Here is a 23,607-nt window from a genome sequence, read left to right as displayed (position 1 = left end):
GTTGGGCAAAGAAGCTAGGGAGTGGACGTCTGTGGTGTGCCACTGCCAGGCTCGGACTGGGCCACCGGGGGGCCGGGGAAACCCCCGGTGGGCCCCGAGCTGGAGTGGGCCCCCCCCCGCTCCTCCCTTTTTAACTGGAAGCGATCGCAACAATCGCTTCCAGTTAAATGTTAGGAAGTGTTCTGATTGACAAAGCGGGAAGCCGTAGGCTTCCCGCCCTGTCAATCACTCTTGTGACCGCAAGCAGAGATTTGCTTGCGATCACAAGAGTGTCGCAAGCTCCGTTGCGAAGTGCCGCCAGCGCCATCACTGACCTCAGTGTGCGCCGCGGCGGCTAGGACTTCCGGTTCATGGAGCGAATACCGGAAGTCCCAGCCACCGCGGCGCACACTGAGGTCAGTGATGGCGCCGGCGGGACTTCGCAACGGAGCTGCTCACCTGTCAGGAGAAGAGAGAAGAGGAGGCCGGCGTCCGACGGGGGATCGTGTGGTTAGGTGAGTAGTCTTGTGTTTTTTTTTTGTTTGTTTTTTTATCAGAGGGGGTAAGATAAGGGGGGGGGGCTGTATACAGGGGGAGGACAACATAGGGGGGGTATATACAGGGGGAGGACAACATTAGGGGGGCTGTATACAGGGGGGACAACATAAGGGGCTATATACAGGGGGAGGACAACAGAAGGGGGGCTATATACAGGGGAGGACAACAGAAGGGGGGCTATATACAGGGGAGGACAACATAAGGGGGGCTATATACAGGGGGGGGGACAACATAAGGGGGCTATATACAGGGGAGGACAACATAAGGGGGACTATATACAGGGGAGGACAACATAGGGGGGGTATATACAGGGGGAGGACAACATAAGGGGCTGTATACAGGGGGAGGACAACATAAGGGGGGCTATATACAGGGGGAGGACAACATAAGGGGGGCTATATACAGGGGGAGGACAACATAAGGGGGGCTGTATACAGGGGGAGGACAACATAAGGGGCTGTATACAGGGGGAGGACAACATAAGGGGGGCTATATACAGGGGGAGGACAACAGAAGGGGCTATATACAGGGGAGGACAACATAAGGGGGGCTGTATACAGGGGGAGGACAACATAAGGGGGGCTATATACAGGGGGAGGACAACATAAGGGGGCTGTATACAGGGGAGGACAACAGAAGGGGGGCTATATACAGGGGGAGGACAACAGAAGGGGGGCTATATACAGGGGAGGACAACAGAAGGGGGGCTATATACAGGGGGGGGGACAACATAAGGGGGGCTATATACAGGGGAGGACAACAGAAGGGGGGCTATATACAGGGGAGGACAACATAAGGGGGGCTATATACAGGGGGGGACAACAGAAGGGGGGCTATATACAGGGGAGGACAACATAAGGGGCTGTATACAGGGGAGGACAACATAAGGGGGGCTATATACAGGGGGAGGACAACATAAGGGGGGCTATATACAGGGGGAGGACAACAGAAGGGGGGCTATATACAGGGGGGGACAACAGAAGGGGGGCTATATACAGGGGAGGACAACATAAGGGGCTGTATACAGGGGAGGACAACATAAGGGGCTGTATACAGGGGGAGGACAACATAAGGGGGGCTATATACAGGGGGGGGACAACATATGGGGCTGTATACAGGGGAAGGACAACATAACGGGGGCTATATACAGGGGGAGGACAACATAAGGGGGGCTATATACAGGGGGAGGACAACAGAAGGGGGGCTATATACAGGGGAGGACAACATAAGGGGGGCTGTATACAGGGGGAGGACAACATAAGGGGGGCTATATACAGGGGGAGGACAACATAAGGGGGGCTGTATACAGGGGGAGGATAACATAAGGGGGCTGTATACAGGGGGAGAACAACATAAGGGGGGCTATATACAGGGGGAGGACAACATAAGGGGGGCTGTATACAGGGTGGAGGACAACATAAGGGGGGCTGTATACAGGGGAGGACAACATAAGGGGGGCTGTATACAGGGGGAGGACAACAGAAGGGGGGCTATATACAGGGGGGGGGCAACAGAAGGGGGGCTATATACAGGGGAGGACAACATAAGGGGCTGTATACAGGGGAGGACAACATAAGGGGCTGTATACAGGGGGAGGACAACATAAGGGGGGCTATATACAGGGGGAGGACAACATATGGGGCTGTATACAGGGGAAGGACAACATAACGGGGGCTATATACAGGGGGAGGACAACATAAGGGGGGCTATATACAGGGGGAGGACAACAGAAGGGGGGCTATATACAGGGGAGGACAACATAAGGGGGGCTGTATACAGGGGGAGGACAACATAAGGGGGGCTATATACAGGGGGAGGACAACATAAGGGGGGCTGTATACAGGGGGAGGATAACATAAGGGGGCTGTATACAGGGGGAGAACAACATAAGGGGGGCTATATACAGGGGGAGGACAACATAAGGGGGGCTGTATACAGGGTGGAGGACAACATAAGGGGGGCTGTATACAGGGGAGGACAACATAAGGGGGGCTGTATACAGGGGGAGGACAACATAGGGGGGCTATATACAGGGGGAGGACAACATAAGGGGGGCTGTATACAGGGGGAGGACAACATAAGGGGGACTGTATACAGGGGGAGGACAACATAAGGGGGACTGTATACAGGGTGGAGGACAACATAAGGGGGGCTGTATACAGGGGAGGACAACATAAGGGGGGCTGTATACAGGGGAGGACAACATAAGGGGGGCTGTATACAGGGGGAGGACAACATAGGGGGGCTATATACAGGGGGAGGACAACATAAGGGGGGCTGTATACAGGGGAGGACAACATAAGGGGGTATATACAGGGGAAGGAAAAGATAAGGGGGGCTGTATACAGGGTGGAGGACAACATAAGGGGGGCTGTATACAGGGGAGGACAACATAAGGGGGGCTGTATACAGGGGAGGACAACATAAGGGGGGCTGTATACAGGGGGAGGACAACATAAGGGGGGCTATATACGGGGGAGGACAACAGAAGGGGGTCTGTATACAGGGGGAGGACAACAGAAGGGGGGCTATATACAGGGGAAGGACAACATAAGGGGGGCTATATACAGGGGGAGGACAACATAAGGGGGGCTATATACAGGGGGAGGACAACATAAGGGGGTCTGTATACAGGGGGAGGACAACATAAGGGGGGGCTGTATACAGGGGGAGGACAACATAAGGGGGGCTATATACAGGGGGAGGACAACAGAAGGGGGTCTGTATACAGGGGGAGGACAACAGAAGGGGGTCTGTATACAGGGGGAGGACAACAGAAGGGGGCTGTATACAGGGGAGGACAACAGAAGGGGGTCTGTATACAGGGGGAGGACAACAGAAGGGGGGCTATATACAGGGGGAGGACAACATAAGGGGGGCTGTATACAGGGGAAGGACAACATAAGGGGGGTATATACAGGGGAAGGACAACATAAGGGGGCTATATACAGGGGAAGGAAAACATAAGGGGCTATATACAGGAAAGGACAATATAAGGGGGGCTGTATACAGGAAAGGACAACATAAGGGGCTATATGGGGCAAGGACAACCTAAGGGGGCTATACGGGGGAATAGACAACATAAGGAGCTATATGGGGGGTAGGGATGGCCAACATAAGGGGGCTATCTATATGGGGGGATGGATAACACAAGCGGGCCATTTATAAGGGGGATAACACAGGGAGCCATCTATAAGGGACACTGGTTGGGGGCAATTTATAAGGAGGACAACACTGAGGAGGCATCTATAAAGGGCACTACACAGAGGGGGACAACAATGTATAAGGGTAACTATACTGGGTGCGGTGTGTATACAATAGGGCATGCACAGAGAGGGGCATCTACTTTAGTGGACTACACAGAGGGGTCATCTATAAGGGGACTACACAGAGGGGGCCATATACTATAGGGCAGGAATAGGGAACCTTGGCTCTTCAGCTGTTGCAAAACTACAGCTTTAGCTGTGGCTGTCCAGGCATGATGGGAGTTGTAGTTTTGCAACAGCTGGAGAAGTTCCCTACCCCTGATATAGGGAATGCACAGAGGTTGTCATCTACTGTAAGGGGATTACACAGAGGGGGATCTCTACTATAGTAGAGGCACACAGGGCCATCTATATGGAGACAAGGGGCCATCTATATGGAGAACTGAACAAGGGGCCATCTACAAGGTGTGTACACTATATATATATATATATATATATATATATATATATATATATATATATACACATACATACACACACACACACACACACACACACGCGCTACAAATAGTCAGGGCTAATCACTGAGAGAAGGTGTAAAGGGGCCAGTACAGATGTGCAGTGTGTAGAGAGATGAGGATGGTGACAGAGCGAGGAGCCTAATATATTTCTCTGGCAGATTCTGTGGATTCGTGGCTCGGAGAAGTTCTCATAAGGGCCCAGGGCAGATGGAGAAGAAGATGAAAAGGGAAGAACTCCGATCAGAGAAGACGTCACCTGTGAGTCACTAAATCTATGTGCACCGTAATGTATATGGTGTAGAGCTGGGGCTACCTCTATATGACTGTATGAGGGGATATTGATCTTTTGTTCAGAGGATTTTATTCAGTAGCAGCGGTGGTGTTAGTCAGTATTTGGTGGTGTTAGTCAGTATGTGGTGGTGTTAGTCAGTATGTGGGGGTATTATTTGTTACTTGTAATCTGGTGCGGTGTTCATTGGTCTTAGTATACCAGATTTGGTCAGTAACAATATAGTAGCAATGGTTGTGGTGTTGCGGTAATATTTCCCCCTTGTATACTGGTAATATTGGTCTCAGTATACAGGATTTGGTCAGTAACAGTATAGCGGTAATATGTATGGTGATACTATTTCCCTCCTGTATACTGGTTTATTGGTAATATCGGTCTTGATAGACAGGATTTGGTCAGTTACTATATAGCGGTAATATGTGTGGGGATATTTGCTCTTTGTATACTGGTGTTATTGGTAGCTGTATGACTTGTATCTAAATATACAGCGTTATCATACAAAAAAATTGTCTTATAGCCCAATTACACCGGCCAATAATCGGTAACAAGTGCTCCTAGGAAGTCTATTCAGCCGATGATCGGCCCATGTAAAAGTGCCAGAGATTGGCTGACATGCCAGCAAATGTCCCATAGTCGACTGATTTGATCTTTTGTGCGGCTAAGATCATTGCTGTCGGCTGCACATCTCTATATATTCCTGCCCTGCTGATTAGCAATCATTTGCAGCCCTATGCTGCCCCATATCACGCCGTGTTAATGGACCCTTATTAATGTTACCATAGATAAGTGCGGTGGCAGAAGGGTGGGCCCCAAGAATGATTTCCCCTGGTGGGCCAAGGCACTCCAGTCCGACACTGGCCACTGCTACCTCCTCAACAGGTGCTGCTGTGTCACCCTACCCTGAACCACGCCCTCTGCCAACTGCATCGCTTGGAACCCCACGCTCACGCCCTCGTCCTCGTCCTCGACCCTTACCCCTGGGGTTCACAATTTTATGGACACTGCACAGTATGGAACTTAGATATGCCTTGCGTATGAAATACAGAAATCAGGAAAAAAAACTTGTGGTCCCACTAGTTTTGGGGGGCTATGGGATACAATCCGGTAGTGGCTGCACCAATACACTCTATGACACACCCTCACAGTGAATAGTTAAGTTCTATGCAGGTGTACTACAAATCCCAGCAATACAATGTAGTACAGCAGCACCACCAGCCACAAAAAACTAAAAGACTACTGAGCACTTCTTAGGGGTGTGTATGCAACACCTAATGCCCCCTTCCTGCCAGCAGCCGGTCACCACAGTGTGCTGGTGAAATCGCGGTAGCAGCACTGCAACTCCCAGCCAGCAGTCTGTAGTAATAGTATTAATAAAAGCTTTTAAGCCCTGAAAAGGTCTGTTTGTTTGTATTGCTAGTATATACCCTGCCTACTGGAACGCTATATCCTACACTGACGCTCTCCCTGACCAGCAGCAGCTCTGTCCCTGATATCTCACAGCATGCGTCTGAAGCGAACACTGCCGGCGCCGAGTTTTATATGGCAGGGTCATCTGATCTGGCCAACCAATCGCTGCTATCGCCATGTATGGGTCCCACGTCATCGCAAGATGTACCAAAGAGTCTCCTGCATGTTTATTGGCTGAGAAATAGCGCCCAAACTTACAGGAAACGGATGATGAGATTTTCTCGAGTATCGCAAGATGCTTGTCCGAGTAACGAGTACCATTGAGTACCCTAATACTCCATCGAGTACCAAGCTCGGACGAGCATGCTCGCTCATCACTAATAGGAATTCTTATAGTAATTAGGCATTGTTCATCTATATAGTAGTTATGTGCTTTTCTGTTCCCCCATATAGTAGTTAGGACCTCTCAGTGCCACCAGTATAGTGGTTAGGTTTTCTCAGTGCCCTCTATATGGTGGTTAGGTCCTTTCAGTGCCCCCATATAGTAGTTAGGTGTCCTACTGGGCATCCATATAGTAGTTAGGCACCATAATGTACATCCATATAGTAGCTTGGCTCCCCCTCTTTGTATCCATATAATAATTAGGCTATTTAGACACCCCTCTGTGTATCCATATAATAATGCTGACAGTATCCCCTTTGGCATTACTATGTAGGTAATAACTCCCTGGTAGTTATCCTCCCGCCCCCTGTCCTTCAGCAGGTAGTCAGATGCCCCTCTGTGCATCAATATAGTATTTCGGCATCTCTATGCAGATAGTAGTCCCCATCTTAGGCGTTCCCAAGTAATCCTTTCTCATAGTCCCCCCAGTAGTAGGCATCCCCCTTTATGTTACTCCCCTGCTAGTCCTCCAATAGGTTTAACATAGTCCCCCATGTTTTACGTATTCCCTAGTAGGTAATTCCCTGTATAGCTGTAGCAGTCCACCATCATGTGGGGAAGGGTTACTTTAGCAGCACATCTAGTCTGTTGCCCACAACACTGCATGTCTCCCCCCCTCCCCCCCGAAGCAAGCTAGAGCGGTGTGTAGGGTTTAATGACACTGGATCCGCAGCAGATTTCTCTAAATCCACTGAGGATCCAGTAGATGGGAAGGCACCCTGAATCTCAGTTTTCCAGGAGTTAACAATGCATTTCAGCAATACATGCTGAATATTGTGGTCTTAAACCCACTTGGTATGGCATTAAAGCCATACATAACCTTTCTGTGGAACAATAGTGTGACAACAAAGGCATCTGTATATGTTTAGGATGTAGGATTAGTATTATGTAGTGATGAGCGAGTACTAAAATGCTCGGGTGCTCGTAAGTGCATGTTTCGAGTAACGAACCCTATTAAAGTCAATGGGAGACTCGAGCATTTTTTGAGGGGACTCAAGTTCGGTAGAGGGAAGGTCGTGTGAAAACCTGTCAACCTCAGAAATTGATGGAAACACAACGGAAATGGACAGGAAACAGCAGGGGCAGCATGTACGCATGCCTCTGAGGCTGCCTAATGGCACCATTATGCCTAATTCTGTGCAACAGCCTGGTTAAAACAGAGGTAGGCATAGGGACCACCCAAAAACTCAGCCTGACACAGCATGGCATTGAGAACACAGGAAACCATTAAAACAGAGGTAGCTTATCATGAACCACCCAAAAATTCAGCCTGACACAGCATAGTGGTGAGGACAGAGTGAACAAGGTAGAAGCGGAAGCCAGTCAGCCTTCAAAAAATTATACCAGACCTAGCATGGCAGTGAGCTCACAGAGAACCATTAAAAGTGAGTGAGGAAAAAAGTGAGCCTCCCCAAAATTAGGCCAAACACTGCATGGCATTGAGCACACAGAGAACTGCCGGGATCAACAGAAGCCAACATGGAGGCCAAGCAGGAGCAACAGCAACCAACATGGAGGCCATAGCAAGCCCTCGTCATGATCGCAATACTCGCACCTTGAGTTAGACATTGACAAAAAGGGGCCACCCTGGTGTTTCCCTATTTATGTTCCAATACTCGCAACCAAGTGGGACTTAAGGGGCTATTTAACAGGGTGGTGTGGTGCTCTCCCTATCAGGGAGGCACCCCGTGGCAACAGGCTAGAGATATCTGGCTATCCCGTGTTTTGAGACTCGCAACCGAGGCTCCACGGACTCCTGTTTTGCATATTTACATTTTTTGGGGCATCAGTGGAGACTCTTGATTGAGTATTTCATTGGAATTTTTTTCGCTGTTCTCCTTAAGTTTAGTGATAACTGTGTTTTGTTGGTCAACATGGAAGCCAGGCAGGAGCAACAGTAGTTAACATGGAGGCCAGGCAGGATCAGCAGTAGCCAACATGGAGGCAAGGGCAGGCACACCAGTAGTCAGCAGTAGTAAACATGGATGCCAGTTAAGGCCCAGCAGTAGCCAACATGGAGGCAAGGGCAGGCACACCAGTAGTCAGCAGTAGCAAACATGGATGCCAGTTAAGGCCCAGCAGTAGCCAACATGGAGGCAAGGGCAGGCACCACAGTAGTCAGCAGTAGTCAACTTGGATGCCAGTTAAGGCCCAGCAGTAGTCAACATGGATGCCAGTTAAGGCTTAGCAGTAGCCAACATGGAGGCAAGGGCAGGCACCACAGTAGTCAGCAGTAGTCAACATGAATGCCAGTAAAGGCCCAGCAGTAGCCAACATGGAGGAAAGGGCAGCAGGTGGCTCAGTGGTTAGCACTGTAGCCTTGCAGCGCTGGAGTCCTGGGTTCAAAGACGACCAAGGACAACATCTGCAAAAAGTTTGTATATTCTCTCTGTGTTTACGTAGGTTTCCTCCGGGTACTCCGGTTTCCTCCCACACCCAAAAACAGAAGCGCTGCAGAATCTGTGTGCGCTATACAAATAATAAAAGAAAAAAAAACAAGGGCAGGCCCAGCAGTAGTCAACATTGATGCCAGTAAAGGCCCAGCAGTAGTCAACATGGATGCCAGTTAAGGGCCAGCAAAAAGGAGGCAAGGGCAGGCACACCTAGTAAGGCTCCCTAAAACTAGGCCAGACACTGCAGGGCCTTGAACACACAGAGAGCCATTTCAAGTAAGTGAGGAAGCTAGTGAGGCTCCCCAAAACTAGGCCAGACACAGCATAGCATTCAGCACACAGAAAACCATTAAAAGTGAGTGAGGAAGCTAGTGAGGCTCCCCAAAACTAGGTTAGACAGTGCAGGGCCTTGAACACACAGAGAACCATTACAAGTGAGTGAGGAAGCTAGTGAGCCTCCCAAAAATTAGGCCAGACAAAGAGAGCCATTACAAGTTAGTCCACCCAAAAATTGGAGTGAGTCCAGGGGCTGGGATATGTAGTGGTCATGAACCCGGGTGCTGACAGCTAACTGGCTAGGCCAGTTGTCAGTCAGCACTCACCATCAAGGGTACACTGCTACAAAAAAATAAAATAAAACAGCAGGCTGGTTGGTGGGGGCGTGATCGGCGGGCCCCGTCAACCAGTCCCACTCCTCCGCAGACATAGTGTGACATCAGAGCATGGCAGTGAGGACACAGAGAACCATAAGGAGTGAGGAAGGAATTGAGCCTCCCAATAATGAGGCCAGACCCTGCATGGCGGAAGAAGACTTGGCAGTTGGCTGAGAATTGTAGGAAGAGGAGGAGGAGGAAGAGGAGGAGGAGAGGACATACCAAGAATCTTCATGTTGAGCTGCTTTCCCCGGGTGGACAGTTGGATTCAGGTGAAATCCAGGCTTTTTTTCAATTTTATAAACGTCAGCCTGTCAGCGCTGTCAGTGGACAGGCGGGTGCGCATTTCAGTGATGATGGCACCAGCTGCACTGAAGACCCTCTCAACAACACGCTAGCGGCAAGGCAGGCCAGCACCTCCAAGACGTAAAGCGCCAGTTGGGGCCACGTATCCAGCTTTGAAACCCAGTAGTTGTAGGTAGCAGAGTGATCGGGAAGGACAGTGGTATGGTATACAAGGTACTCCCTCACCATCTTCCTGAAGGCTTCCCCCCTACTCTGTCTAGACTGGGGACAGTTGACAAAGTCTTGCTGGGGTGCCATGAAACTGTCAAAGGCCTTGGAGAGTGTTCCCCTTCCCCTTGACAAGCTGCCTGCTCCACCCCTCCTCTCCCCCACTCTTTGGCCCACAGAACTACTTCCTCTGGCGCTAGTGGTGTCAGATGGGAAGTACATTTTAAGCTTCTGCACCAGGGTCTGTTGATATTGATTCACTCTCATACTGCGTTCCTCAGCAGGAATGACAGTGGAAAAGTTCGGTTTCTACCAAGGGTCCAGGAGAGTGAACACCCAGTAATCTGTGTTGTCCAAAACCAGTAGTCAACATAGATGCCAGTTAAGGCCCAGCAGTAGTCAACATGGATGCCAGTTAAGGACCAGCAACAAGGATGCAAGGGCAGGCACACCAGTAGTCAACATGGATGCCAGTTAAGGCCCAGCAATAGTCCACATGGATGCCAGTTAAGGCTTAGCAGTAGTCAACATGGATGCTTGTTAAGGACCAGCAACAAGGATGCAAGGGCAGGCCCAGCAGTAGTCAACATGGATTCCAGTTAAGAACCAGCAACAAGGATGCAAGGGTAGCACACCAGTACTCAACTTGGATGCCAGTTAAGGACCAGCAACAACGATGCAAGGGCAAGCACACCAGTAGTCAACATGGATGCCAGTTAAGGACCAGCAACAAGGATGCAAGGGCAAGCACACCAGTAGTCAACATGGATGCCAGTTAAGGACCAGCAACAAGGATGCAAGGGCAGGCACACCAGTACTCAACATGGATGCCTGTTAAGGCCCAGCAGTAGTCAACATGGATGTCAGTTAAGGACCAGCAACAAGGATGCAAGGGCAGGCCCAGCAGTAGTCAACATGGATTCCAGTTAAGGCCCAGCAGTAGTCCACATGGATACCAGTTAAGGCCCAGCAGTAGTCAGCATGGATGCCAGTTAAGGACCAGCAACAAGGATGCAAGGGCAGGCACACCAGTAGTCAACATAAATACCAGTTGACTTGCGGAAATGCGCACAGATGCGGTGCACCTTCTTGAGCAAGTCAGTCACATTGGGATAAGCTTTAAGGAACCGCAGCAACATTAGGTTGATGACATGGGCCAGGCATGGTACATGTGTGAGGCTGCCGAGTTGCAGAGCCGCCACCAGGTTCCGCCCCTCTTCACACGCAACCAAGCTCGCTGCTAATTACACACACACACGATCGGCGGGCCCCCGGCAACAAGTCCCGCTCCTCCGCAGACGTAGTGTGACGTCAGAGCCTGGCAGTGAGGACACAGAGAACAATACAGTCTGCTTAAGAGGCCACGGAATTTGATCAAATACACTTTCAATCCAAGGAAGGTAGAAGGTGCTGTTAAGCAGTTTGAGCACCGCTTGTTGGCGCTTACCCATGGCAGTGCTGCTGCGCCTAAAACTAAAATAGCCGTATTATGGCTAGATTTAGCCTCACACCCTCATGCAGTTGTGCGTGATAGGCATCTCTTTGGAGGTAGGTACGAAGAATAACAATAGTCTTCTTAAGAGGTACCGAGCTAAAAAATGAAAGGACAGCAGAGAACCCCCGCAAGTTCACATCCACAGGTCATATGGTTTGAAATGGATAACACAAGGATGCTAAATTAGGATCCACCATTATCACTGTCTGTTCCTTTGAACAGTGAAAATTGCACTTGAATTGAAGTCGATTTGATTTTAAAATTTTAATTGAAGGTTAGAAAATAAAAAAAAAACATAAAGTGGCCATTACCGGCAAGGGCAGGCACACCAGTAGTCTACATGGGTGCCAGTTAAGGCCCAGCAACAACAAGGCAAGGGCAGGCACACCAGTAGGCTACATGGGTGCCAGTGAAGGCCCAGCAACAACGAGGCAAGGGCAGGTACACCAGTAGTCTACATGGGTGCCAGTTAAGGCCCAGCAACAACGAGGCAAGGGCAGGCAAACCAGTAGTCTACATGGGTGCCAGTTAAGGCCCAGCAACAATGAGGCAAGGGCAGGCAAACCAGTAGTCTACATGTGTGCCAGTTAAGGCCCAGCAACAACGAGGCAAGGGCAGGCACACCAGTAGTCTAAATGGGTGCCAGTTAAGGCCCAGTAACAATGAGGCAAGGGCAGGAACACTAGTAAGCTACATGAGTGCCAGTTAAGGCCCAGCAACACCGAGGCAAGGGCAGGCACACCAGTAGGCTACATGGGTGCCAGTTAAGACCCAGCAACAATGAGGCAAGGGCAGGCACACCAGTAGTCTACATGTGTGCCAGTTACGGCCCAGCAACAACGAGGCAAGGGCAGGCACATCAGTAGGCTACATGTGTGCCAGTTAAGGCCCACCAACAACGAGGCAAGGCCAGGCACACCAGTAGGCTACATGGGTGCCAGTTAAGGCCGAGCAGTAGCCAAAAAGTAGCCAACAACCCCCAGCACCCTTTCGATTTTCAATTTGACTGTAGCAGTTGGGGTAACATTCCCTGCATAATGTAACTACTGACTTCTACCCCCGCCACTACCCTTTCGATTTTCAATTTGACTGCAGCAGTTGGGGTAACATTCCCTGCATAATTTAACTACTCAGTTCTACCCCCACCACCACCCTTTCGATTTTCAATTTGACTGCATTCCCTGCATAATGTGACTCATCACCTCTCCCCCCACCGCTGTTTTGATTTTGAATTTGACTTTCATCCTTGAGGATCTGGCAATTGTCTCATGCAAAGGGATCATCACTTGAGGGGTAGTGTACTACAAATCTCAGCAATACAGTGTAGTACCCACTAGTTTAGGGAGGATGTACGGTACAATCTGGTAGCGGCTGGACCTAGACACACACTGTGACACCCCCTTACAATGAGCAGTGAAGTTTTATGCAGGTGTACTACAAATCCCAGCAATACAGTGTAGTACCCACTAGTTTAGGGGGGCTGTACAGTACAATCTGGTATTGGCCGGAACTATACACACATGCTGTGACACCCCCTTACAATGATCAGTTAAGTTCTATTCAGGATGCACTACAAATCCCAGCTATACAGTGCAGTACACACTAGTTTAGGGGGGCTTGACGGTGCTATCTGGTATGGGCAACAACTGTACACACTCTGTCACCCCCAATACAATGAGCAGTGAAGTAAGTTCTATGCAGGATGCACTACAACTCCCAGCTATACAGTGCAGTACACCTGGACCACCAGCCCCTAAACAAAAAAAGTACACTGAGCACTTCTTAGGGGTGTATGTAACACCTAATGCCCCTTTCTGCCAGCAGCCGGTCACCACAATGTGCTGGTGAAATCGTGGTAGCAGCACTGCAACTCCCAGCCAGCAGTCTGTAGTAATAGTATTAATAAAAGCTTTTAAGCCCTGAAAAGGTCTGTTTGTTTGTATTGCTAGTATATACCCTGCCTACTGGAACGCTTTATCCTACACTGACCCTCTCCCTGACCAGCAGCAGCTCTGTCCCTGATCTCTTTCAGCACACGTCTGAAGCCAGCACTGCCGGCGCCGAGTTTTATATGGCAGGGTCATCTGATCTGGCCAACCAATCGCTGCTATCGACATGTATGGGTCCCACGTGATCGCAGGATGTACCAAAGAGTCTCCTGCATGTTTATTGGCTGCGAAAAAGCGCCCAAACTTACAGGAAACGGATGATGAGATTTCCTCGAGTATCGTGAGAGTACCAAGCTCGGACGAGCACGTTCGCTCATGTCTAGTATTATGCTACTTTGTTGGGTGTAATGTCTCAGCATCATTCATGTTTTTTCTACCAAACTTCAGAATAACACTTTGTCTAACTTGTATTCATTGGCAAACCCCTTGAAAGATCAATTATCTGATTATGCTGCATTATGTAAGGATGGGAAATATTTAATGATAAAACCCTAAAAAATTAGAAAGACATTAGAATCTACCTGATATATTGGATATTTCTCCTTCCGAACAGGGGGCACAGTCATAGCAGCACAGATGTATACTAGAGGTCGCCATTTTTCTCTGTCCAGGTGAGCAGCTTGCTGAACATTGGGATCTGGGCATCTGCAGAACAACACAATTTCATCAGTTTATGTAAATACCTTCCCCCTTATGTTGTGGCAGTGGGATCTTTCAGCAGCGTAACTGAACACATTGCAGGAGGACATCGAGCACAACATTGGTCAAAATATTATTTAATATGTATGGCATTAAAGGGGTTGCCCAGAGATGATTTTTCCACATGACTGGGTTTGGTGTAATCATAAAAAAGAAGGTATCCCCTGCAGATGCAGATGGCGTGCCGATGCTCCTAGGTATTTTCGCCTAATTCCTGGTTCCTGATGACACGATACAATGATTTTTTTAAATAATTTATTTTATTCCTATTTTAATACACTGTTGAAATCATAATGACCCATAAAATAGAGAAAACATTTTAGTGTACCGTGTTTTAGTGTACTATGAACCTATATAGGGCTCCAACCAATAAAAATTAATACTTGCGCGCCCCACCCCCCCCCCCCCCCCGGCGGTGCTTCGGTAAAGTAAGGGGCATTGCAATTGTTATAGAACCTCAAGAGAGATGCCTTTTCATTTGCAAGTTAAGATGTCTTCATCTCTAATAAATTTAGAGAGGAAATGTAAAAAGATATGGAGATATGGAGGTGTTTTTATTACAATGAAAAAAAATTGACTGTGTAATTTTTTTTTTTTTAATAATAATTAAAAAGTTGGAAGATGAAAAAAGTTTGTAGGGTCCCCCACTTTTTTTTTTTATAATCAGCGAGGTAAAAAACAAGACAGCAGCAGCCTAGTAGTACCAAAGTGGGAAGGGCCATTTATTCTGCCCTTTCCAGCCTATTAATATCAGCTTGCTACCACCCAGACCAGGAGTCACATTTTTTTGATGCTCCGGGACCACTGATACCTGGTTCTTCCCAGTTCCCCTGTGGTGGTGGGTACTGGTGTAGTAATTTTGTGGGCCAACACTTAGCCCGACTTAATAATGAATGCTGTCTATATGATGGCTTCTTCTGCTACACCTGTATTAAAAAGACAATACACACTAGAAAAATGTTTTTAATAAACCTAAAAACACTCCCACATCAGTCTTTGACTATGTTAATAAAAAAAAAAAAATATGCAACATCATTAATGTAGTCCACCAAATCTGACATGGTGGGAGCAGAACAACCATCATTTTCACAGGTGTATGAATAGCTGCTTACTGTCTGTTTCCCAGAAGGTTAATGCATAGCATCCCCACTTAATGCCCCTGGGGACCAAACTGTTCTCCTCTGTGATAAGCACACTGCTTTTGGCTCAGCAAGGTAGGATTCAAGTGACATAACCCCCAGGGGATTTAGTCAGGATGCATAGTATCCTCATGATAGTATCTCCATGTAAACCCCATGGAACCTCTTTCTTTGCAGGGGTGGGCACAGTGCAAGTGGAGAACAGTTTGGTCCCCGGAAAGCTAAGTGGGGGTGACAGCACAGCCCTGATCTCACTGACAGTAAGAAGATCAGACTTGTACCATCAAGGGACGGCCGGTGTCAGTGAAGTTACACTCCGACATACACTCCGGCTGGAATTCCATTACAATCAATGCAAAATATTTTTTCTCATTTAAATAACGTCCGGTTTTACAACGGCCATTATTAAATAAAAAAATATGTTGTGTGAACTTAGCCTTAACATATTTTCTGTGAAACAAAGCAAGAAGATCTTCAAAGAACTTACTCTTTTAATGTTATTCTTCCATACTATGTCTTGTGCGTTAAACCAAGAATCCATGCTGTCCTTAGAGCTTGGCCTGTATGATCCAATTGGGTTCAAAGATGAGTCATAAATATTCCATAAAGTGGCATTATTAATGGTATAGAGAGATTCCTTATGGCCTTTCTCTGTGAAACATTTCCGTTCCACTCCAGATTCATCGGAACACATCATGGCTTTTATGTAATTGTGCACCGTCTATAATGAGACAAAGAATTCATCAAATATAGTGAATATGAGAGAACAAAAAAGACTAAAAAATAACAATGCACGGAAACAGATGGTAAGGGGAAAGCAGTCTGTAATGTGTCATTGTATGGTAAATTCCCATAATTTTAGTTCTTTAATATCACCCAAAGACATCGAACCACACTTAGCAAACTAATCAAACTCTTCACCGGCTCTTGCTCTCCAAACGATGCATGGAAAAAACTGAAATAGGATCAACATGAAAGAACTAGTTGGATGCGGAAATATAACTATCAATATCCTGGGCTCATCTACATCAGTCATCTCTTACATAAGGAATATAATCCCCATAGACTCACCTTGTGTGGACGATGATGTATCTGATGGTCTGTAAACTGATGGCCATGAGAGATGTACATATGGTGGAAGGAATATTATCTCCATAGACTCACCTTGTGTGTATACTGATGTATCTGATGTCTGTAGACTGGTGGCCATGAGAGATGTACATATGGTGTAAGGAATATTATCTCCATAGACTCACCTTGTGTGTATACTGATGTATCTGATCGTCTGTAGACTGATGGCCATGAGAGATGTACATATGGTGTAAGGAATATTATCCCCATAGACTCACCTTGTGTGTATACTGATGTATCTGATGGTCTGTAGACTGATGGCCATGAGAGATGTACATATGGTGGAAGGAATATTATCCCCATAGACTCACCTTGTGTGTATGCTGATGTATCTGATGGTCTGTAGACTGGTGGCCATGAGAGATGTACATATGGTGGAAGGAATATTAGCCCCATAGACTCCTCACCTTGTGTGTATGCTGATGTATCTGATGGTCTGTAGACTGGTGGCCATGAGAGATGTACATATGGTGGAAGGAATATTATCCCCATAGCCTCACCTTGTGTGTATACTGATGTATCTGATGGTCTGTAGACTGGTGGCCATGAGAGATGTACATATGGTGGAAGGAATATTATCCCCATAGTCTCACCTTGTGTGGATGCCGATTTATCTGATGGTCTGTAGACTGATGGCCATGAGAGATGTACATATGATGGAAGGAATATTATCTCCATAGACTCACCTTGTGTGTATGCTGATGTATCTGATGGTCTGTAGACTGATGGCCATGAGAGATGTATATATGGTGGAAGGAATATTATCCCCATAGAGTCACCTTGTGTGGATGCTGATGTATCTGGTGGTCTGTAGACTGATGGCCATGAGAGATGTTCATATGGTGGAAGGAATATTATCCCTAGACTCACCTTGTGTGTATGCTGATGTATCTGATGGTCTGCAGACGGGTGGCAATGAGAGATGTACATATGGTGGAAGGCGTCAGCCAGGGACCGGACAGCCAGATATATCTGGAAACTATTTCCCCTACATGAAGGTAGAATACGTTCTATTCTCTCTGCTCCATCACATTTATGAAGAGGCTTTTTATAAATTCCTGCATACAAATGATCCTTTTCCTTATTTCCCGATAAACATTGAAACATTATAATCCAGAGATTTTCAAGGATTTTGTCTTTAGGATTTCTCAAGGGATGGAAACTTTTGAAGTAGCTTTCCATGTCTGGAATTTTTCCTGGTTTCAGGTCAAATAATATAGCGATATTGAACAACCCTGAAGATCCAAAATAAGGAGAGAAGGTGGGATTAAGGATAAGGATCTTGTCATGTTTCTCTTCTCGAAAAGATGCAACAAAAGTTAGCAGGATGGTAGAAAAAGTTCCACAAGCTATAATAATCCGGGCAGAAGACTTCCTCATCACCTCAAAGCTACTTTTAATGATATGTCCTGTCTGTTTCTTCCAGTAATTTCCTTTGACGACAAAGTCCACACAGATGCCATGACTGGAGAGAACACTGGTCAGTAAGCTGGCTTCTCTATCTCCAATGTTATCATCAAAGGCGATGACTCCAACCCAGGTCCAGCCAAAGCAGCGTAAGAAGTCACTTATGACGAAATAAGATGTGTAGTCGTCTGGGACAGTCCGGAAAAAATACGGGAACAGACGTCTGTCACCCAACAATGTGTCTGTGGCTCCATAACTGATCTGTAATATTAATAAAAACATGGTTATTATCACGAGGGAAAACATAATTATCCGCACAATGTTCCCTATTACCAACGGCATCAATTATGGAGATAACCAATAAAATCTGTTTTGGAGCCAGGTATAAGAAATCTAAGCTCAGGTTAGTCTGCTCTGCTTTACATCTGGTTGTGGGAACTTACAGAGGGATTTCCTCTCGACAGTCAGTGGTCTGAGGTCATGACAATCCTCTTTTCTTACTGGAAATAAATAAGCAGTGAGAGGTTGACCAGCACAGTGACTTCCTTTTCTGACCTGGCTGTAGTATGTAATGATTAGAGATGAGCGAACCCGGTTCGGGTTCGAGTCGATCCGAACCCGAACGATCGGCATTTGATTAGCGGGGGCTGCTGAACTTGGATAAAGCTCTAACATTGTCTGGAAAACATGGATACAGCCAATGACTATATCCATGATTTCCACATAGCCTTGGCGCTTTATCCAAGTTCAGCAGCCACCGCTAATCAAATGCCGAAAGTTCGGGTTCGGATCAACTTAAGCATGCTCGAGGTTCGTTCATCTCTAGTAATGATATAAGCAGAGCAATGAGAATATTTAACAAGGTTAAGAAATAGAGATGAGTGAACCTGGAGCATGCCCAAGTCGATCCGAACCCGAACGTTCGGCATTTGATTAGCGGTGGCTGCTAAACTTGGATAAAGCCCTAAGGCTATGTGGAAATCATGGATATAGTCATTGGCTGTATCCATGTTTTCCAGACAACCTTAGAGCTTTATCCAAGTTCAGCAGCCCCAGCTAATCAAATGCCGATCGTGCGGGTTCGGATCGACTCGAACCTGAACCCGGTTCGCTCATCTCTAGTAAGAAACCAAAGGGTCTAAGGCAGCTCAGGACCTGTATGTGCTTTAGCTTGTTATTTTAGAGACATAGCAAATAGTAGATGAGGTTATACATTTATTCTGGTGAATCTTTTTTAGAGATGAGCGAGTAATACTCGATCGAGTAGCTATTTCATTGAGTATCTCACTACTCGAAAGACACGTTTTGATCGAGTATCTGATTGAAAATTTGAATCTAAACGAACTTTACTAAAACAGCTAAACAATTGTTTAGCTGTTTTAGTAAAGTTTACTGAAGATCACTTACCTGTCCGCATTCCCCAGGCGTCCTCTTCGGCACCCTCTGACCTGCTGACAGTCCTGCAGCTTGGCTGCGGTACTGTCTCTTCTTAGCCAGTCCCTGATTGGCTGGGCCTCTCAGCCAATCAGTAAGTGACTGAGAGTGGACAGCATCGCAGCCTGTTATTGGCTAAGTGGGCTGTCACTCATATCTGGAGAGTGACAGCCCGCTCTGCCAATCACTGGCGGCAGTAATGTCCTGTCTCAGTCAGTCACCGAATGGCTGAGCTGCTCAACCAATCAGTGAGTGACTGAAACGGGAGAGCACCTCAGACAGTGATTGGCCGAGCGGCTGTCATTCTCCAGCTATAAGTGAGAGCCTGCTAAGGCAATCACAGGCTGCGGGGCTGTCCAGAGGCACCTGGCACATGAAGCCATGTGCTAAAGACATCGAGGGTTAGTGTCAGGAACTTAACCAGGGATGCCGTTGGGTCTCTGTGACATCACACGGCCCCCAGACAGGAGGACGGTGCTGCGCTCCAGCCGGAGCAAATTATGCTGAAGCGCAGCGCCGTCCTCCTGCCTTGGGGCCGTGTGACATCACAGAGACCCGACGGCATCCCTAGTTACCAGGGGTGCTGCGGGCTCCAGTGACGTGTGGCAGCTCAGCTGAGCGAAGTCTCGCTCAGCTGAGCAGAGTTAAGCTCAGGCTGAGTGGCAGACGCTGCTGTCACCCAGCCTGCAGCTCCCCATGTGTTGTGCATCAGGACTCAGGAGTCCGGACCAATCACATTCTGGTCTGGACTCCTGGTCCTGTATTTAAAGAGCCAGCGGTCAGTTCCTGATTGCTGGCTATTAAGGTTGATACCCTGATCGAAGTTCCCCCTGTCTACTCCTGCGATCCCTGTTCCTAATTCCTCTGCTTGCTTGACCTGTTATCTGAGCCCCCCGCCTGACCTTTGACTATCTGATTGTTACCTGACTTTGTTCTGCGTTGCCTGTTTGGTTTGGACTTTCTTTGTGTTTGTCCATCTGTCTCGTTTTGTGTTGCACCTTTAAAAGAGCAGGGCTGTCCGCAGTTACCTAGGGCCTTTTGAGGCGAGTAGGTAGAGACGGTGGGTGGGCTTCAGCTCTAGGGCTCATTGTCATGTCTTGTCCCTACCTCGCCTGTCCTGACAGTGAGTAAAAAGCTCTGCTAACCCCCCCCCCCCCCCCCCCCCCCGCACTGCATCCATCCCAGCAAGGAATGGGGTCACTTAACCCCTTCCTTGCTGGTATGGGTGCAGTGTAAAATTAGTCTAGCTCCCAAAGGGTTAAGTGTGTATGCAATGCATGCAAACTTTACCCCTTTGGTGCCAGATTGTGTACTCAGTAAACTGGCTTCCCTTTTTCCAATGTTATCATCAAAGGCAATAATTCCAACTCAGGTCCAGACAAAGGAGTGTAAAAAAATAACTTATGACGGAATAAGATATATAGTCGTCTGGGACAGCTCCCCCAGTGTAATGTCTATTCTAATGGTAACATGTATTATGTAGACATCAGGGGAGGCTGAGGCACTACTGGCACAGACAGTTCCCTACGTTCACCCTCCAGTGTAATGTCTTTTCTCATGCTATATTGTTGTCAGGATATGGGACCAGGAAGAAAAAAAGACAGGTGCAGCCCTGAACCTGCCCTGCTGTTCCTCCCTGATTGCCTCAACAGCACTAATGGCAGCGGACAACTGGTCGACATTTCCTAATCCTTACTATGTGTGAACACGGAATGCTGCAAGGTTAGATGTCCAAGTCAGAAACAAGAGGGCAGCACAGTAAAAAATGTAATCCAGTAGAATAGTCTAGAAGCCAGTCAGAATACCAAGTACACAAATGTTGGAAGCAACTCTAGGTAAAGACACTCTAATAAACTAGACTCTATCGCAAGCAAGGCACAGTAGACAGAGGAGGATACTTGTGGGGCCTGGAGTCCCAGCCCCAGGTATGATTAGGCTGAGACTTCAGCCCCAGGACACATCTAATAGCTTACTAGCAGTGCTGGCCGCCAGTCAGTGTTATAACGCTCAAAACACCTGATACTATTTGGCCGGGGTTGGTAAAGCTCCGGCCGCAGCTACACAATAAGAAGCGCCACCGCTCCCTTAGCAACCTGTCATCAGGGACGCTGGTGGCATGCTCCCTGCACCCAGCCGGACTGGTTGGCCAGAGATGCCGTCATCAGGGGGGTGGCTGTATACTCTAGAGGTGCGCAGAGCCATCTTGCGCAAGGTAGTTTCCTTAAGTGCTACTAGGTGACACATTTTACTAAATCTGTCTACTATTTCAAAAATCATGGTCTTACCATGAGAAGGGGGAAGATTTTTGATAAAATCCATGGAGTCCAGGGGCAAGGGAGGGGTTGGAGTAGCCCTTCCGGTAACGATCTAGGGGTTTTAGCCCGAGTACAGGTCTCATGTGATTTCACATACTATTGGCAATTTTTTTGCAAAGAAGGCCACCAACATGATTGGGACAACAGATAACCACTTCCTGCTATACCTGGCTGACCCGCCAGGGGTGAAGAAAGGATCTCCTTTAACATTACCTATCTAAGATTTCTAGGTACAAAAAATTTGTCAGGAGAAGTGATGAGCGAGTACTAAAATGCTCGGGTGCTCGTTACTCGAGCCGAGTATTTCCCGATACACGAGTGCTCGTTTCGAGTAACGAACCCCATTGAAATCAAAAGGACACTCGAGCATTTTTTGAGGGGACTCAAGTTCGGTAGAGAGAAGGTTGTGTAAAAACCTGTCAACCTCAGAAATTGATGGAAACACAATGGAAATGGACAGGAAACAGCAGGGGCAGCATGTATGCATGCCTGTGAGGCTGCATAATGGCACCATTATGCCTAATTCTGTGCAACCGCCTGGTTAAAACAGAGGTAGGCATAGGGACCACCCAAAAACTCAGCCTGACACAGCATGGCATTGAGAATACAGGAAACCATTAAAACAGAGGTAGCTTATCATGGACCACCCAAAAATTCAGCCTGACACAGCATAGCGGTGAGGACAGAGTGAACAAGGTAGAAGTGGTAGCCAGTCAGCCTTCCAAAAATTATACCAGACCTAGCATGGCAGTGAGCTCACAGAGAACCATTAAAAGTGAGTGAGGAAGAAAGTGAGTCTCCCAAAATTAGGCCAAACACTGCATGGCATTGAGCACACAGAGAACTGCCGGGATCAGCAGTAGCCAACATGGAGGCCAGGCAGGAGCAACAGTAACCAACATGGAGGCCAGGCAGAAGCAGCAGTAGTTAACATGGAGGCCAGGCAGGATCAGCAGTAGCCAACATGGAGGCAAGGGCAGGCACACCAGTAGTAAGCAGTAGTCAACATGAATGCCAGTTAAGGCCCAGCAGTAGCCAACATGGAGGCAAGGGCAGGCACCACAGTAGTCAGCAGTAGTCAACATGAATTCCAGTAAAGGCCCAGCAGTAGTCTACATGGATGCCAGTTAAGGCCCAGAAGTAGCCAACATGGAGGCAAGGGCAGGCACACCATTAGTCGGCAGTAGTCAAAATGGATGCCAGTTAAGGCCCAGCAGTAGCCAACATGCAGGCAAGGGCAGGCACCACAGTAGTCAGCAGTTGTCAACATGGATGCCAGTAAAGGCTCAGAAGTAGCCAACATGGAGGCAAGGGCAGCACGGTGGCTCAGTGGTTAGCACTGTAGCCTTGCAGTGCTGGGTCCTGGGTTCAAAGACAACCAAGGACAACATCTGCAAAAAGGTTGTATGGTTTCTTCCGGGTACTCCTGTTTCCTCCCACACCCAAAAAAATACAGATAGGTGAAATGCTGTGGAATCTGTGTGCGCTATACAAATAATAATAATTTAAAAAAAACAAGAGCAGGCAGAGCAGTAGTCAACATGGATGCCAGTTAAGGCCCAGCAATAGTCAACATGGATGCCAGTTAAGGCCCAGCAAAAAGGAGGCAAGGGCAGGCCCAGCAGTAGTCAACATGGATGCCAGTAAAGGCCCAGCAGTAGTCAACATGGATACCAGTTAAGGGCCAGCAAAAAGAAGGCAAGGGCAGGCACACCTAGTGAGGCTCCCTAAAACTAGGCCACACACTGCAGGGCCTTGAACAAACAGAGAGTCATTTCAAGTGAGTGAGGAAGCTAGTGAGGCTCCCCAAAACTAAGCCAGACACAGCATGGCATTCAGCACACAGAGAGCCATTACAAGTGAGTGAAGCTAGTGAGCCTCCCAAAAATTAGGACAGACAAAGAGAGCCATTACAAGTGAGTCCACCCAAAAATTGGAGTGACTCCAGGGGCTGGGATATGTAGTGGTCATGAACCCGAGTGTTGACAGCTAACTTGCTAGGCCAGTTGTCAGTCAGCACTCACCATCAAGGGTACACTTGATGCCTCTCGACCAGGGATGGTGAGGCCACGGCCAC

General features: G+C 47.9%; 1 protein-coding gene across 1 annotated transcript in view; it reads right to left on the bottom strand.

The window, feature by feature from the left end:
• The window catches only part of LOC138789168 (vomeronasal type-2 receptor 26-like), a 50,594-nt gene that overhangs the window by 9,112 nt on the left and 17,875 nt on the right, over window positions 1–23,607 (bottom strand). Inside the window, exons 4-6 of the mRNA XM_069967771.1 lie at window positions 17,245–18,042; window positions 15,731–15,964; window positions 13,927–14,050 (exon numbers count right to left, since the gene is read on the bottom strand). Coding sequence (XP_069823872.1) covers window positions 13,927–14,050; window positions 15,731–15,964; window positions 17,245–18,042 — 1,156 coding nt within the window. The remainder of the gene's footprint in view (window positions 1–13,926; window positions 14,051–15,730; window positions 15,965–17,244; window positions 18,043–23,607) is intronic.

Source organism: Dendropsophus ebraccatus, chromosome 4 (genome assembly GCF_027789765.1).
Source record: "Dendropsophus ebraccatus isolate aDenEbr1 chromosome 4, aDenEbr1.pat, whole genome shotgun sequence".
NCBI lineage: Eukaryota > Metazoa > Chordata > Amphibia > Anura > Hylidae > Dendropsophus > Dendropsophus ebraccatus.
Note: the sequence above shows the minus strand (reverse complement) of the source record. Positions and strands in the feature narration are given on the sequence as shown.